Raw genomic sequence first — 18,386 nt, 5'->3', positions numbered from 1 at the left:
CTCTCTCTCCCTCTCTCTCTCTTCCTCTTTATTTTTCCTCTCTCTCTCTCTCTCTCTCTCTCTCTCTCTCTCTCTCCGTCTCTCTCCCTCTCCCGCCTGCTATTTTTCATCTCTAATCTTTGAAATTGGCTCTGGCTCTCTCTCACTCCCTCACTCTCCCTCTCCCTCTCTCACTCCATTTGCTCAGCAAGGCAGTGAGGGGAGTCTGTCTTTGAAAGGAGAATTATAAGAGCGGAGCCGAGTCTCAGATCCCGCGGACGCTCACTGCTGCTGGCATCCCAGCGCTCAATTAATCTCAGCGCTCCGCCGGTATGAAGCAACCGGTGAAGGACCCAGATCTACCCTCAGCCCCACACTCCCGAGAGAGAGAGGGAGAGGGAGGGAGGGAGGGAAGAGGGAGAGAAAGTGTGAGGGAGAGGGAGGGAGAGAAGAGAGAGAGCGAGAGGGAGAGAGTGAGAGAGAGGAAGGGAGAAGAGAGAGGGAGGGGGAGAGGGAGTGACAGAGAGCGGGAGGGAGAAGGAGAGGGAGGGAGAAGAGAGAGAGGGAGAGAGAGAGCGTGAAAGAGGGGGGCTGCAGATTCGCAAGAGCGTCAACATTGCAAACTTCCCACCAGAGAGCTCCACGAGAGGATCTTTACTGCGGTTGCACGTCCGTCCAACTCCCCTGAACCAGTGTGGAGACCCCTGCTTTGTCCAGGACCAGATTCTCTGTCCTCCAGAAGAACTCAACCTGCCCAACCACAGTTTATTTCATTTAGCTTTTATTATTGTTGCTTTCTTTTCAAACCACCGTCTCTTTTTTGTTTTTTATTTTCGACCTGCCTCCCAAACCGTTGAGCCGTTGAAGCGGACATTTTGACAGGACTTCCAGATCACCAAGGACGATAAGAACACTGCCCCTGAGCGAGAGAGAGAGAGAGAGAGAGATTGAGAGGGAGTCAGAGGGAGTCAGAGTCAACATGGGGGCGTTGATGGTCATCTTCTCCGTACAGCCAAAGCAGAAGAGTAAGCGAGCAGGTAGGCCAAAGTACAAGCCCCTGGGGTTGGGGTGTTGCTGTGTGTGTGTGTGTGTGTGTGTGTGTGTGTGTGTGTGTGTGTGTGTGTGTGTGTGTGTGTGTGTGTGTGTGTGTGTGTGTGTGTGTGTGTGTGTGTGTGTGTGTGTATGTGTGTTTGGTTTAAACGTTAGTCACGCTGTGGTTTTATAGAATACTCCCGAGCGTGATCTCAAACTGAGCGCTTTGTGTTTCAAAGGGGGCGATGCACACATTTCATCTTGTCGTTTTTCCACCCTCGTAGTTGAATGAACAAATTAAATCACAATGAGTTATGGCATTGCCCGTGTGTGTTGTCCGTGTGTGTGGGTTTTGATGTGGATTGTGTATAATTTTCTCGGTTATTGGACGTACGCTTTAATTTCCAAAAGAAACTTCTTGAGAAACTTTCCAATGAACACCTGCTGCACCTCCAGCTCTAACCCCTATCTACCCCCCCCCCATTCAGTGTCGGACCACCAGTCTATGAAATTGGCTTTGAAATCGGCTTCAATACCGCCGAAACAAAGCTGCGACGGTGACTGATTGCATTTTTCCATGGCCGCACTTCCCGTATTTATTTTTAACCGCTAGCGATCTAGTAAGCATTCGTGCTATGCTAAATGCTACGCTGTGTACCGGAACGTTTTCCGAGGGCAGCCGTGCTTCCCCTCAGCGGTCTACTCAGTGTTGTCATCACCCCCCCCCCCACCCCTCCGCCCCACTCAGCCAACCCCCCACACCCCCCCGCCCTCGCTGCCATTGTGTTTCCGCCGCAATGAAGAACTAAACAAGACAAAAATGTAATCCGTTTGTTATCGAGCACCGATTAAATATTCAAAGCGTCCGAATCAGCCGATGAGGGTTATATTAAGTGACGGGGGGTGAGAGGGAGAAAGGAAATGGACGGCCTCGCTTGAAGTCGTGTTTCAAGCGGAAGCAGGGTTCGTGATGACGGCGGCCTGGATCCAGAATGGATGAGGGGGGGTGCAGGTAGCAGATCACAGGGTCGCCGCTGAGGTGCACCGCAAGCACATTCTCCAGGAGACCCAGAAAGGGAGAGACACTGGGTCAATCCCGAGCACGCACACAATTAAACACACACGCACGCACGCGCACACACACACACACACACACACACACACACACACACACACACACACACACACACACATTCTAGTGTTGGCATTAAGATTCATAACACGGCGCTTGATATTAAAAAGACCAGGGATAAGTTGTTAAGCAACTCCCCTGGCTTTATAAAAGATTCAGCGCAAAACCCTGCGTTGTATACATCCGGTTGAAGCCTTGCTCATTTACCGAGTTCTCTGGGCACCGGGGGGAATTACACGCAGCTAGGAACCACGCAACAGTAGGGTAGCACACGATGAATCACTGATCAGCATATTGTTGCAGAGAGACCCCCGTCTGCCGCGACCGCAGAGTGCCACTCCACGGCCCACACTAATGCCTTCCATTAATTACCACGGGTGCATTCAGCGCCGTGACTCACTTGATGCTCCTTGTATAAAAACTCAAGCCCTGGCCCCTCTGTTCCACACTCCACAAAGCCGGCGGTCTCCTGTGGGGGCCCTCCTTCAAGCTGAACGGACGGAGTGCGTTTTACGAGCGTATGTTTAATTCACTGAGTCAGTGTTGTGTTGTTTATGTCGGTTGGTAAAAAAGTGAATTATAAAAGGCGTTAGTTAAACCTGGGGTATCGCTGTGGTCTGCTATGTTTTTTACCTCTCTCCCTAATTGCTGCGTAGGAGTACGTTTAAGGTTATGCACGTACGGTGAAGTATAAGTACGGGTCTCCGTGGATCCGACGCCTGCGGGCAAAAACATCAACAAAAAAAAAACGAAAATCGTTTTAAAACAAAGATCTCTCATTCGCTGCTTGCGTGCGCGTCCCTCCATCGCTCAAGCAAGAGCAGAGAAAAGCCTCCCTGTGATTCTGTTGCCCCGGGAGTCTCATCGTGATACTAAGCTCCATTAGTTCTCCTGATATTCCCCCGGCGCCGAAGAGGAAGGGTGTGTGGCGGTGTGCGGTGGCCCGGTGTCAGCTTGGACCTTCTGGTGTTTACAGAGCGAGGGGGGGGGGGGGGGGGGGGGGGGGGGGGGTTGTTAGGGAGGGGGGGGGGGGGGTACCACGGGTAGAGCAGATGTCATCCCTGTTTTCGCTGCGTTTGTCTTTTGGCAAACATATTGCTGGGCGGTTTCTCTTTTTTTCCTTCCATCCTGTTCCAACCAGGGGGGGTGGGGGTGGGGGTGGGGGGTGGGGGGGGGGAGGAAATCGAGGCGTGAGGCGAGAGCAGTGTTCAATCACGACCCCATTGGCTGAAAAACACGGCGTGAGGGACTTTGTTATGGCAACAGGTTGCCGTGGTAACACTCGGCCAAGATTTGTTTTTCCCCCCTTTGGGCAATTTCCTGAACAACGACCGGCACGAATCGATGCTGAAGGTGGAGGAAACCCTCTGTGAACATCTGTCTCTCTCCCGCCTCCACCTGTCTGTCTCTCCCAGCTCCACCAACTGGTGAGGGGCTGTCTCTCTGCCACCCCCACCTGTCTCTCTCCCACCTCCACCTGTCTCTCTCCTATCTCCACCTCTCTGTTGAGGGTCTGTCTCTCTCCCACCTCCACCTCACTCTCTCCGACCTCCACCTTTCTCTCTGACCTTCACCTGTCTCTCACCTACCTCCACCTCCCTGGTGAGGGTCTGTCTCTCTCCCACCTCCCCCTTTCTGGGGGAGGACTGTCTCTCTCCACATCCACCTGTCTGTCTCTCTCCCACCTCCTCATGTCTATCTCCCACCTCCACCTGCCTGGGGGAGGACTGTCTCTCTCCACATCCACCTGTCTGTCTCTCTCCCACCTCCACCTGTCTTTCTCTCTCCCACCTCCACCTGTCTCTCTCCCACTTCCACCTGCCTGGGGGAGGACTGTCTCTCTCCCGCCTCCACCTGTCTGTCTCTCTCCCACCTCCACCTGTCTCCCTCCCAGCTCCACCTGTCTCTCTCACACCTCCACCTGTCTCCCTCCCACCTCCACCTGTCTGTCTCCCTCCCAGCTCCACCTGTCTCCCTCCCAGCTCCACCTGTCTCTCTCCCAGCTCCACCTGCCTGGGGGGCTGGTGGTTCATGAGGGGCTGGGTGCTGGTGGGCGGCTGAAGAGGCGGGAGAACGAGGACACTCATGTGGATGCAGACCTGTATTCACACAGAGCAGCCTGTGGAAAGATGAATGTGGTCTTTGGGGAGCAGAAACTGAGTCGTGGTTGATATCGATTGGTTGTGTATTTTCTTTTTCATTAGGCTTGCTTTGCAACAGAAGAGCCTTGAGGCAGGGCGAGCAGGATGAACAAAACAAATACGCTTGTCATTGGAATACATTAATGCGATTAACATTTCTACTTTCTCTAAAACGGTAAAGCTTATATTGTGTTATTCATTGCAATATAAATGGAATATATGCGTTGTTGCGTGTCATTTTTACATTTGCTGGCTTTTGCTTCACAAAAGCAATACTTCCCAATGTTCAAGCTTTAATAAGTATGAAATGAAGGCTGTGTCTCAGATGAGCTGGTGAATATGTTGTATCGCTCAGAGTTGCCTGCGGATCACTACAGAGTCCACTAGAGGGCAGCAAAGTGTCACAAACTTGACAAACACCGAACCTCATGGGCTTCATTGGATGTCATAATCATAATCACCTCTTCGCAACACAGTGGATATGCAATTTGTGTTGATTCTTAAAGGAAAAAATGCCTCTAGGACAACAGTCTACACACACAGTGTTCTCTATGCGTGTTTGGTTCGGGAAGGTGATGTAGGTGATGAATCGTATAAATAATTAATTCATTGCATAAATTAACCCAATAAAACCTGATGTGATCAAAACACTAAACACAGTATGAACTGCATGTATCAAGTAATGGTATATTAATTTCAACCTGTTGATTCAAGTCAGAATATTCCACAGCACGAGTTCAATTAACTTTCCAGAACGGAAGCAATAACAATAAGAACAATTCAACGTTATAATTCACAATTGCATTACCCACTCACTGAGGAGAGAGAATGCACGTTCCGGTCACAGGCGTCATTATCCACAACACAAACCAGGAAACCACAAGCTCATTACAGCGGGATCACATCCTGTATCAGAAGCCAACCATTCCTGCTGCTGAACACATACAGCTCTCTCCTTGAGCTGTGATCCAGACTTGTTGACCCAGAAAGAGGCGGATCAGAGCCAGTACACAGACTTCACACGGGCTGGTCTGCACCCCACACACCCCCCCCTGTACACACAGGCTCTCAGACAACAAGCTTGGGTAGAAAATAGGCTTGCTGCCACGCTTCAGTACAGGGGATTGGGAAGGGAATGGGCCAACGTGATCCCTCTCATTCGCCAGGGATGGATGTGGAAGATGAGTCATCGTGCTCATCAAGAGGCCCTGGGGTTTGACCTTCCTTCTGTCCCTCGTCTTCAAAGGAGCGTCCAATCAGGACGCAGAAGGCTCTCAGAGACGGCCACATCGTATCGAGCAGAGGACAGCGTGAAAGAACGAAGCGACCCTTGTCTCTCCCTCTCTCCCTCCCTCCTCCCTCTCTCCCCCATCCTCCCTCCCCACATCTCCTTCCTCCTTACTTCCCCCGTCCCTCCCTCCCTTCCTCATCAAAGACGCTCTCAGGAACACACTGGGAGCTCTTCACCGGGCCGCTCCGTCGACTGAGCACCTGAGCCCCCGGCAAGGTCGAAGCAAGCCAGGGCAAGCCTCTTCCAGCTGTTGCACAGCTTCTGGCCGTCACCACGGCAACCGGCCCTCCTCCGTGGGCAAATGTCGCTGAGTGATTCCATCTCTGTCCATGGACGGGTACAGTCGACTCTGCCTCTGTGCTGCTTTGAGTCAGAAAGCCACTTCATGTGGCTTGGATAAAGAAGCGGGGAAGAACGTGTGGTTGAGAGGAACAACAATATTCTACAAATTGATCTGCTGCTTCTGTTACCCATTAATGGAATAGTATCAACTGCCTAATGACGTTATTTTGCAATGACCCGTAATGCTTAGGAGACAATTGGCAATGAAGGCATCTCGTGGACATTGGACCAACAAAATGGTTAATGGATAGTTGGATTTCATACATTGGAATGGATTGGTGACGTTCAAAGTACTAAGTGAAGGAAGTGGAGAAAGTGATTTCCAGCACACATGACTTCTTCTGCTAAGAAGGCCCGCCCTGAAGACTGTTAGATAGATAGATAGATAGATAGATAGATAGATAGATAGATACTTTATTAATCCCGGGGGAAATTCAAGAAATTCTTGTTGATTGGTGCTGCGAGGCAGGGTTCCTTTAAACTCTCAAAAGTTTCCACACAGTATTAACACAACCTGGGAGAATGTCTTCACTCTCTAGTGGAGCGAGAAAGACTGACATGAGATTCGAAGTGATGGATACAAAAAATAAAGTATAAAAGCTGGGGTGAAGTGGTCAAGACGAAAACGGTGAACTTTCATACTTCAAACTTGAAATGAAGTTTGAAGTCAAAATGCTTTGATAAATTTTCAACCACACACACAAACACACAAACACACACACACACACACACACACACAAACACACACACACACACACACACAGACACACACACACACACAGACACACACACACACACACACACCAAAGGTAACCAATAGAAGACAGTAGGGCACAGAGGTGGCGTGGGGGGAGGGGGCACATAGGCGGTTTCCATGGTCACCGGCAATCTCAATGTTTTTTTGAAAAAAAATTCTTTTGGATTGTTGAGCGTTTCTACCCGTCTTTGCTCGTACTCAGAGTTGAGATCATTTTTAATTGAAGTGATGAAGCCATGCAGATCAGAAGGGTGCTCATTACTTGTTATACATTTTAAACCATTTGTCCGAGTCCCACGGCGATGCATCCAAGGCATCAGCTGTCGGCGCCCAGGACGTTGGCTCTGAGCTCTCCCTGGGTCGTGACTGCGCTTCCTGGCATTATCCTCCCCTGTTCTTCACGCTGACCCTCAGCGGGTCCTCTTCTCCTCTCCTCTACGTCCACACTAAGGTTCAAAGTGGCACCTGCGCTCTGATATCACCACCCTACTCCTCCACCCTCTCCTCCACTCCCGTCATCCTCAACCTTGCCTCTCCACCTCCTCTCCCTCCACCTCACACACTCCCAAGCACCTTTTCTTGCTTCCCTCTCTCTCTCTCTCCCTCTCCCTCTCCCTCTCCCTCTCTCTCTCTCTCCCGTCCGCTGGAGACACAGGAGGGAGGAGGTAGAGAAGGTGTTTCGATGGCCTGCCTAAGGTGTAGCTTCATAGTGAGCTACGGCGAGCGTGTTTAGCTTCACAGCGTGTTTCGGTCATGGACGCGGGGGCCGGTGTTTGACCCAGCGTTCCCCCCCCCCCCCCCCCCCCCCCCCGGTGACCCCCTCGGACGGTCAAGTATGTACCTGGAGGGGCTGGAGATGATAGGCGTGCTTGTGGTGGTGGTGGTCTTCGTCAAGGTGCTGGAGCACTTTGGATGGCTGGGAGCTGGCTATGATGGTAAGGAAAGAAGTGAAGTTGTTAGGAGTGTAATCTTTCGATCAGACGCTGTTAAATTTGCAAGCAGGCCATGCAGACGCACTTATTGATACAGTTTGAAGAAAATTGTATTTATGATTATAAAATTGCCTTTCACGAAATGTTGTCACGTAGCCTCAACTTACCGAATGCTGAAAATATGGATTTGTTTTCATTTTCATTTAATTCACTGACGGTCATTGACGATATTGTTTACTTGAACGCCCACTTGTGTGTTGATTGGGTTTTCTATAGATGTTCCGGGAGGGACAAACCTGGGTGGAAAAATGTATTATATTTCCCTTTTGACTCTTGTTCCTTGTCAGAATTATTCTGGGACACAAGGAGCCTCTGGTATTGTGTGGAGGGGACACACCTGTCCCTCCCACCACGTGTTGGCTCGTTAAAGTGTTAGTTAGTATGTCTCTCTGGACAGTGTTTCGACACATGGCTCCATCATGGTTTCTATTCTAGTTCGTCACTTCTCTGCAGATACACCCACTACAACGCGCTGAACTTCACACACACACATTCACAGTCCTCTTCGAAGCCTCTCTTTCTATGTTAGCACCGAGCGTTGCAATCGGAAACCAACAGCAATTAGCATTCCCTTTCTTTGCAGTCATTTGTTTCATCATTTACTGCAGTATTTTTTATCTTTTCCCTTTCAAACAAAATTGTTTTTCGGCCTGCCAATTTGTAAGGCTTGATTCTGCAGGGTCAAGACAAACAGTCCATCACAATCACAAGCGGTCTGATTAGAAGTGAAGTGCACTTTGATGGGGAAATAAGGGGGTTTCTTTCTAACTACTTCCCTTGTTGAGCAGTGGACCCATTAGTGAGGCTTTGACCAGGCACGAGGGCCCAATCATGGCTCGGTTGGGATGAGGTAGAGTCCGGCTGTTGCTGAGTTACATCATGGGTCTGCTCACAAGCACACGACCACGGAGGAACACCCAGGGGCGGAGGTGTTTTCTAATGCAAATTGTGCGATTCTGCTTGTTGTTTGTGCCTATAAGGACACACATCGGTTGGTAAAATTATATACCAGAGCTATACCAAAGCTCATAAATCACAGCGAGTATCCCTGTCTCTGTGTCTCTCTCTCTCTCTCTCTCTCTCTCTCTCTCTCTCTCTCTCTCTCTCTCTCTCTCTCTCTTCTTTTCTCTCTCGCTCTCTCTCTCTCTTCCTTTTCTCTCTCTCTCTCTCTCTCTTCCTTTTCTCTCTCTCTCTCTCTCTCTTCCTTCTCTCGCTCTCGCTCTCTCTCTCTCTCTCTCTCTTCCTTTTCTCTCTCTCGCTCTCTCTCTCTCTCTCTCTCTTCCTTTTCTCTCTCTCTCTCTCTCTCTCTCTTCCTGCTCACTCTCTCTCTCCCTCCTTTGTTCCTAGTGACAGCGACGTGATAGGATCACACCTCGCTCCATCACCAGGTGTGATGGCTGACAGGAGGAGGGGCCTCTGTCATGTCTGACGGCAGGGGCCCGTGTCTGTAGTCATCAGGGGGGTCTTTTTATCGGGGCCGGGGGGAGAGGAGGTCAGGCCATCACACAAGCAAATTTAGATTGAACAGGATTGATTCTTTGTTTAGGACGGCCCGGCTTTGTGTGAGGGAGGAACTGTTTTGTGGGGGCTTTAAAGGTGAGCGGGGACCTGCCTTTAGATGCCACCTTCTTTTGTTAAGGTGTGTTGGAGGAAAACACAATTATTATCTTCTTCATTACCTTTATAACCCTGATTCCTTTTCTGCTCCACAAAGACGACATTTGTCTTTTAACACACAATTTTGCACCTTTTTTTATTCATTGATTTTCCTCTACAAATTAACTAAATGTTTCTGAAATGGATATAATCTAGTACAATGGTAGATGTGTTGAATGATAATCGTGCATTCCTCTGAACATCAAATGTGAAATAGTCTGACGAATAATTTACATGGATGTTATTTTCTTAAGGATCATCTATCATCCGTCTGTGAATCCATCTGTTCAGCTCAGAGCACCATGTACTCTCAACATTGCTCACTTAACTGGCTTTTTGCCATAATTCTGTCCCTCCTAACAACACTGGTATTATTTCATGTCCTTATATAAAAGGTGATGTTATTGTATTAGTATTATGACGGATTATGTGGTTGTTTGGTATTGTGGTAAATTGACAAAAGGTGAAACATTTAACAGAACAGGCAAAATTATTTCACAATCAATGGCTCTCATGCAAACACACACACAAACACACACACACACACACACGCGCGCGCACAACCGCATGCACACAAAGTCACAACATTTTTTAAATACACAGAAACAAAATTTACAACAAACAGATTTAAGAATACCTCTGATACCTTTCTCTACCAGCAGAGGGTGCTAGAGGCTGAATGAGGAACCAGTCCCTTTACGTGGCAATGGCCTTGATGGATGAAAAAGGAGAATCTAGTCCCCAGCTGTGCTGGGACTCTTATTTCCCCACCGTACAAAAGAAGGGATGATATGGAATTGCTTTTTGAGCATATCTTGCTTTAATAGCAAACAAAACGGGGAAACTAGCTGCGGGTAAAACTCAGATGTGATGGATTGAGGTCCCTCAGGATTTGAGGGGATGGGAACGAAACATGCCAGCCTTTTGTAGTTTGGCTCATCGTGAGTTTGCTGTTTATGAGGGGCAGTGGAAATGCCTGCGATGTTATTGTTAACTTCATCACAATGACATTGTTCACCTGGAGAGGAAGTTGATTCGATTGTTTCCTTCACCCTTGGCAAACTGAATTTAATTGTTGAATAGTGTGGCTCTGGGAAGGTGAAAACAAGATTACAAAAACTCTATTTAATTTATTGTATAATAATAATGTATTTATACTTTCCTCCCACGTATTTCACGTTTACCTAAACTCATTCTGATGTTTTTGGAGCGAACATTTGACCAGAATGAGGTAACATGCTCCTCATACAAAGTGATCCATCTTCTCAAACTGTATTATCCTTAACATGAATGCATTGCCGTGTTCTTTTGGAAAAAAGTCTGCCGAATCAGGATCGCTTTAACTCACTTTATTCGGTAATGTTTTTGACTAGTCTCTATGAAGAAAAAGGAGGGGAATTGTATGAGCACGCATGGAGATGCACTTAGTCGGGCATCAGAAGGATGCGTTACCTGGAGCGTTCTAGCCCCCTGGGCTATGTGTTGTGACTTATCTACTTGGCAGGCGTGGACTCAGTTATGTGCTCTGATTGGCTAAGAATGGTGCTGAACTCCCTTGGCATTGCAACTTTGTTTGTGGCTATGTGCGGGAATTACACTTGTTCTTGTGGCCTTGAGCGTCTGGGTCTCTCGAACATCTTGGCTGCTCGTATCTCTAGAATTGACACATGATGAATGGCCTCCTGTATGAGCTGGACGCCTCCCTAGGCTCCGGATCCCTCCTTAGCGTGAGAAAGAAGCCTCTTTTAATTGGCAAGGGCATATGTGGCCTTGGTATGAATGTGTGAATTATGTTACAACATTGACAAACCCTCTTGGTCGCTTAATCTCTACATATAAACAACATACATGTTTAACATACACGGTAGGTACACAATATCATTCCTTGGCTTCCTTGAACGTAACCTAACTGCCGCCTAATTTATTACAGTGGCAGATAATTGCAACGCGGCCTCAGGCACGCCCGGGGACGCCACTATTGTCACGGCGACCACGGGGTCCATTACGCTGAGCGCTGGTAATCGTTAATTGCATTGGCTCTTAGTCTTACCGCCTCATCAATCATGCTAGCTGTAAAAGCTGGTACCTGTCAATTTTATTTATTTATTAGTTTTTCGTCCATGTATGCTCTGCTGTAATTTGTATCAGGCAGTCTCCAGGGACAGCTTCAGCCACTAAGCGGATGGATGCCATGATGGATGCCTCTTAGTGTGTTTTCAGGACGCCCCCGGAGCTACTCCAAAGTAAAAGCGCGCTATGATTGCTGCGGAGTGTGCTTGACAGCCATGTATGCAATATACAGAGAAATCACCGTAGTTTAGGTGTGTGTTATTAAAGGATGAACGATAGAACGTATCAATCTATCTTCTAATGAATATCCACACGCAGCCACAAATCAACATCTGATGAATAATAATACATTTGACTTATATAGCGCTTTTCTAAATGATCAAAGACGCTGTACAGAGTGCACGCAAAAAATATATATTTGAATAAGAACGTATATTAGTATTAGGATAAATAAAGGAGGAGAGAAGGAAAGGAGGTTATCGGGAGAAAGCAATCTTAAAAAGGTGGGTTTTGAGGGCCTGTTTGAATGAAGGGAGGGTGTTGGCCGGTCGGGTGTGGTTGGGGAGTGAGTTCCAGAGGGAGGGTGTGGCGGCTCAGAAGGCCAGGTCCCCAGGTCCGATCTGATTGTCGTATACGCACTGTAAAGCCCGGACCAGACGGGTCACTGCTCCGACGTGAAACTAGGAGTTCATCATTGTCTGAGCGGGAAGAGAAACAGGCACCAGCTGGTTACCACCCGGCCCCCAGAGTCGTCTCAGGCCGCTGTGAGGGTGTCTGGGGTGTCTGTTGTCTCAGGAAAAAACTCCTCAAGTCTGTGCGAGCCGGCCAAAACGGCAGCTTGTGAAGTCGATCCGTCAATGAGAAATTGATTAGCAGTTGGATGAGGCCAGACGCCTGGCATCACTTTGGGGGCGCTGGGGACGGTGGGGGGGGGGGGGGGGGGGGGGGGTGTACCACACTGCCTGTCAGCCTCAATTTGCCTCCGGTCTCCTTTTGAGGTACTACAGATCCAAGAGCTGCTATTGTTTGAGATTCAAATCACGTCGCGTCAATGGGGGGGGGGTTACGGGCAAAGTTAGTTCCACTCTTTGGCACGAGGAACTTTTCTGTCCACAGCGTCCCCGTTGACGGCTGTCACATTCAGTCCTTCGCAAGCCGGCATTGTATTACCTTCCAGGTGCGAATTGAAATGAAATGGAATTGCTTTAAAAAAAAAAAAAGCGAGGTGAATATTCATTATGACTTTAGCTGTGTAACGTCCGTGTCTATTGCTGTCTCTCAGAACTACCGAGCGCGACCGGAATGAGGAATGACTTTGGAGATGTCTTTCCTTGCTTGTGTCCTGCTGTTCTCGTCTCGTGTCCCCGCTCCCAGAGAGTCCTTGTGGGGTCCTGGGACATGATTTAGATGTACTCGCGGATGAATGTCTATCAGTCTCGCTCGCTGCTCTCTGGGATTGTTCCTGGCCTCTGCCGTCCTCACTAACTCATCTTTTATGGCGTCATGATGTTGGTTTGCTATAGGAGCTTATGGAGGTGTGAACAGACATCCTTGGCTCCAAAAAGAACATGATAAAGGAGGTTATTGTACAGCTAGTAGTGAAATATGCTAGGGACTTACCTGCGCAGTTTAGAATTGTTGCCTGCAGATTTAAAGACGTTGTGTGTACGTTAAATCACATTTTCTAAAGGAATGAAAGTCAAAATAACATCAGGACTCATATATTATGCTCAACTTCAAGGTGTCTATACTAACTTGACAATATTCCATACTCAATATTCAAGGACAGCCTGCAATATGTGACAGAAAACCAACTAATTGAAGGTGGGTTAAATGAGGGATTTAGAATTGTTAATAAGCAGTAATTTAATGCTTTTATGTTGTATGTCGTGTGTATCGGTTTTATGTATAGCCCTTAACAAGACAATATTCCATCTTCAGAACAACGTCAAATGGCTTGGAGGGTGTCCCACCTCGGTAATGTGACTAATTTCAAGAGGGTAATGAGCACTGATTGGCATGTGATCCAATCAAATCACAAAGCATTATGATTGGAAGACATTATACATTGCTCTAATTTAGTTCCATTCATGTAAAAATATTACTTTGTAGAACCCTAGTGTGTGTGGATGACGGCTGGGTGAAGTCTGATGGGACTGGGTGAGGCTGCACACCTGTTGTGCGTTGAGTAATGGCAGGGGAGCACCCTTGCCATGTTTAGTAACTATAACTTTATTAAAAAAAACTAGGATCCCAAAATAAGGAGGAGGAGCCCAAAATAAATTTGGCAGCCACAAGGTGGCGTGTAATATTATCTTTTGCTGCACATACATTTCAGATATATGCTTTTCTCCTATAGTCCTATCTGCTGTAATCCATATGCGGTCTCCAGGTTTTATAAGACAAACAGATGCTCTTCCCTCGTTTCTATGCTGCCACCGCACTGAAGATTGCGCCAGTACAGACGGCTACAGCCATTGATTTCCCATCAGCGTTCATCACACGCTATTGAAATATGCTCGTCGTAGCTCATGCTCCTGGACAGCGGCTCCAGACAGTCCTGATCCGTCCCGTCTGCTAATGCCTCCTCTCCTTTCATTTTCACAACGCATGCAGTTTATGTTTTTCAGCGATATTCTGGTAGTTTTGTAGTTGTAATGGATGTTAAGACCGGGATTCAGAAATATAAATAGGATCTTTCTGAAAGGGGCCCGCAATCCTTTGTCGTCTCTCGATTTAATTTTCTCTCTCTATAAGAGCGGAGCCGAGTCTCAGATCCCGCAGACGCTTTTCTCTCTCTCTCTCTCTCTCTCTCTCTCTCTCTCTCTCTCTCTCACTCTGTCTCTCTCTCTGCCTCTCCTTCTCTCTCTCTCTCTCACTCTCTCTCTCTCTGCCTCCCTCTCAGTCTCTGTCTCTATATCTCTCTGTCTCTATATCTATCTGTCTCTCTATCTCTGTCTGTCTCTCTATATGTAAATATGATTTGAATGGGTTTGCCACTCGGTTTACAATGCCAGAGCCGTAGAATCGGGACATGATATCAATGCTATCAGCCCGGCCATATTCCTCTTTGCTTTGAGACATGTTGCCGACCAGACAAAAGATTAATCTATCTTTTCTTTCTTTATATATTTTGGACGATCAAAAGGATTTCCTCCCTGTTTGGTTGCTGTTATTGCGTGTAGTTTGACTACTAGAGGTTAGATATGTTGTTCAGCTGTAAATTAGATTGACATTTTGGGGGTGATATTTAACTCTGAGGTTGTACAAATTGTTTGACCTGGTGTCTTGTGGGAATTGTAAAGTTCACATACTGCGAGACGAAAGGTTTTTGGTACGAGAAAGAAAAAACGATTACCGGACTAAACAGAGCAGTCGATGAAGTATAGTCTTTGGAACAGAATATTTCTCAATCTGGGATTATAATCCTGTGCAGACTGAAATTCAGTTTATCAGTAGATAGGTGTGTGTGTGTGTGTGTGTGTGTGTGTGTGTGTGTGTGTGTGTGTGTGTGTGTGTGTGTGTGTGTGTGTGTGTGTGTGTGTGTGTGTGTGTGTCTGTTACTCTCCTAAACACACCCCTCTTCCGCACTTATTGTACGTTGTAAAAGCAGACCTCACTGGCACAGGGTCGGACGAGGTATCTGAACATGAAGTGTGCATATTTATGCGTGAATGTGTGTGCACAAAGAAGTCAGATTGTGTGTCTGTGTTTATGTATGTGTGTGTGCGTGTGTGTGTGTCCCTCAGTGTACAAACTGTAAGTGTTGCCCCCCCCCCCCCCACCATGCCTGATTGCACTGCCTCTTCACGGGAGATGCCCTGAAGTCTCACGGTTCATCGCTGCCTCCCCGTCCACAGACACGCTGTCTTCCTGTGTTTGGGAAGATGACAAGCTCATTGGATCGGCCCGTCCGCGAGTGACAAAAGCGCCCGCACCGACGTTGTTGTCTTCACATGCCTCAGTAAGCAGCCCCCCACACCCCCCTTCTCGTTGTCCCGAAGCCAGGTGTAAACTACGCAAATCACTCAGCGTTAGATTCTATGTTGTTGGCATGGCTTTGATTGATGATGTGTCGCAAGATCACCAAATGGCCGCCCCGGGCTCTTGTCACACTCACGCACGCATGCACACGCGCATGTACACACACACGCCATCACATTCAAACGCACACACAAACACACACACACACACACACACACACACACGCACACGCACACACCCTTGACCATCCTCAAGAATCACTGCAGCTGTAACATTTAATGAGGAGTCTGTTTGATAATCTCGCTTTTGCATAGCAATAACAGTGAAAAACGTGCCCCCAACTTTATTGGCGACAGCTTGCAGATGATTCTGCTGTAAAGTCCCGTCCGCCCTTTGCTGAACAGGAATTGGTTCTGTAGTCGCTTTGTGTTGTCGTTCCTCTGTGACTGCTTCACTCTGCTCTGTCATGGGCCGAATGGATACCTCTGCCTTCGTCACTTATTGTTTCCTCTGGGTGCTGAGGAGCGATAAGACTCCACACACACACATATATCGAACACATACACACACACACAGCACATCTCGTGTGACAAGACAGGCAGACCACTGGCCTTGAGGAAGAGATAAAAACATACCGAATCGTTACCCAAAATCAGTCTCCTGGTCTCTGAAGGCGTATGAACCGCGGTTGAACGATCCTCGGTTTGTCACTCAGGCTTTAAGGAAGCCAACCCTGATAAGCAGTTATGAATGGAACATAGAGTCATGGCGAGCATCGATAGAGCTTGACATTTCAGACATGCTGCCCCCGGTGTCTACGATGCCCTCCGTCCCTCCCCGTGTCATAAGCTCAGGCCCTGGGAGAGACTTTGTTGGACAGAGATAGCTAGTATGGATGGAGCTTCCAACAAGTGATGTGGCCTTGTATTTTTTTTTGTTTTTTTTTGGTTTTGGTCAATCCAATATGCAAGTAATGTCTCGTACGATGTGTGAATTGCTTGTCCGGTTACCGTGGAAACATGCTAGATAGATCAATCCTACCCAACGCTAAATCCCAACCGTGCTGATTAGGTTACGGTCTGCAGTATTCAATATATGGCGTTAAGCATATATGTTTTGCACTTAAAATGTGTTTTTATTTGAACATAAGCCCAAACTCCACCAATGTAGTGAATTAAAATATTAACAAGCGTCTCACATCTCAGACTCCAACCAAACAACCGAAGAAGACCACGAGCGGTGAATTAAGCAATCTGTCAAAGTCAGGCGTTAGACTTGGCACGTATTGCGTATTTCTCAAGTCTCGGGGAAAGTATTTGGTGGCCTGTCAGTGTTGAGCTGACAGCAGAGATGTTTCTCGACCAATCCTGCCATAGCCTCTCCAGTTGTGTTTATTAAGCAGGGTTTTACGTGTGCGGGTTTACCCCAAGGTATAAAGTATATCACCTAGCCTAGCTAGTTTCGACTGGGTTGAATAATCGTGGTTTCTGCTCCTCTTTCTCCAGTGTCTGCCTCGTTGCGACCCTGCGGCCTCATTGTTCAGCGGTTGGTGTACTCTGATGGCGACCGGGGTTTATTGCTTATTAATCACTGGGCGTGGCGGCAAGCGCCTTGAAAGCCACGGCATCACAGAGCCAGAGCCTTGTCTCTGGGGGGGGTTGCTTATCAAAGGCTTGTTGTGTGTGGGGGGGGGGGCGGGGGGTCGTAGTTCAGCAGAGCCTTACCTCAGACCAGCGTGGCATTAGATGTACGGTCTGTAAGGAACAAACACTCCCTAAGATTGCGTTCCATGGTTTAATGGGGACGCCACAAACAGGAGTCTTCATTATTATTATTATGATTATTAGGCTCTTGGAGGTATTTGTTCTTAGTGTGTGTGTGTGTGTGTGTGTGTGTGTGTGTGTGTGTGTGTGTGTGTGTGTGTGTGTGTGTGTGTGTGTGTGTGTGTCTGTGTGTGTCTGAGTGTGTGTGACCAAGACTGCAAACACTCAATTTCTTCAAAAATCCAGAATAGAGGCGTTTTTATCTTGTGTTGTACGGCCATAAAAACGCAAACACAGGAGCCTGCTCGAGCTGTGTGTCGTGGAAAACACAAGGTTTTTGTGACGCTTGAAAACTCACTCTGATGAGGAACCGTGTGATACGTTTTAAATTGTTTCATTTCCTTATAACACAAAACTCGAAACATGCTTTGGGTTCTAAGTGGGATGTATGACAGCTATTGTCGCGCTTTAAACAATGATATGCCTCAGAAGAGGGCTCTTTTTCTGCACAACCAGTCAAGCGGTGATGTGATTTTTTTGAGGACTTTGACACAAAATCAAGGCAGGCAATCCCCGGTATTTGCATACATAGTAGAAAACACAGGAACACAAACATCCAGGCAGCTCAGCTCCTCTCATCGCCACGTAGAAACAAACGTGTCCCTGGCTGTAACTTATCACGCTCCTCACTCATACTCATACATTCATTCTTCTTTTATTAGTAAGGCTTAATGGGGAGAGGACTTGTTGTTTGTTAAAAGCTTCACCTTCTTCAGAAGTGGCAGGAAATAACGGTTTTGTTTTTTCGCATGTTCTTCACAGTCCATGAAGTGTTATGGGGACATAATGGTTTCAACCGTTATTTTTCCGATGCAACATGGCCATTCATGTCCTGATGAAAACACAATAATCATCTTCTTCCTGTTTAATCAAGAGAAACATGATTGCTATTGAGCCGTCTGTCGTGGTCAAATTGACACATCGCTGAAGCCTAATAATAGAGGTTTTTATTCCTCCAAATTCATTGAACATTAACAGATTATTTCTGTATGGAAGAAAGAAGTGTCAATTTTTTCAGGAGCCCTCTTTTTTTACATAGATTAATAATGTATACAATAATTTCCCCTGAGTCTAATCGACAAACCGACAAGCAATGCCAATAATAATCAGGTTATACCTCACATGTCCAGCAGATGGCGGTATCGTCACCCATCGTATTCAGTATATATATATTCATGGGCCACCTG

General features: G+C 47.4%; 1 protein-coding gene across 3 annotated transcripts in view; it reads left to right on the top strand.

The window, feature by feature from the left end:
* The window catches only part of kcnip4a (potassium voltage-gated channel interacting protein 4a), a 113,540-nt gene that overhangs the window by 54,705 nt on the left and 40,449 nt on the right, over nt 1–18,386 (top strand). Inside the window, exon 1 of one of the 3 annotated variants that reach the window (XM_030338495.1) lies at nt 545–1,016. The exons of the other annotated variants lie outside the window; for them this stretch is intronic. Coding sequence (XP_030194355.1) covers nt 959–1,016 — 58 coding nt within the window. The 5' untranslated portion in view covers nt 545–958. Of the gene's footprint in view, nt 1–544; nt 1,017–18,386 lie in introns of those variants that run through there. 3 annotated transcript variants of the gene reach the window in all.

This window comes from Gadus morhua, chromosome 17, assembly GCF_902167405.1.
Source record: "Gadus morhua chromosome 17, gadMor3.0, whole genome shotgun sequence".
Lineage (NCBI taxonomy): Eukaryota > Metazoa > Chordata > Actinopteri > Gadiformes > Gadidae > Gadus > Gadus morhua.
Note: the sequence above shows the minus strand (reverse complement) of the source record. Positions and strands in the feature narration are given on the sequence as shown.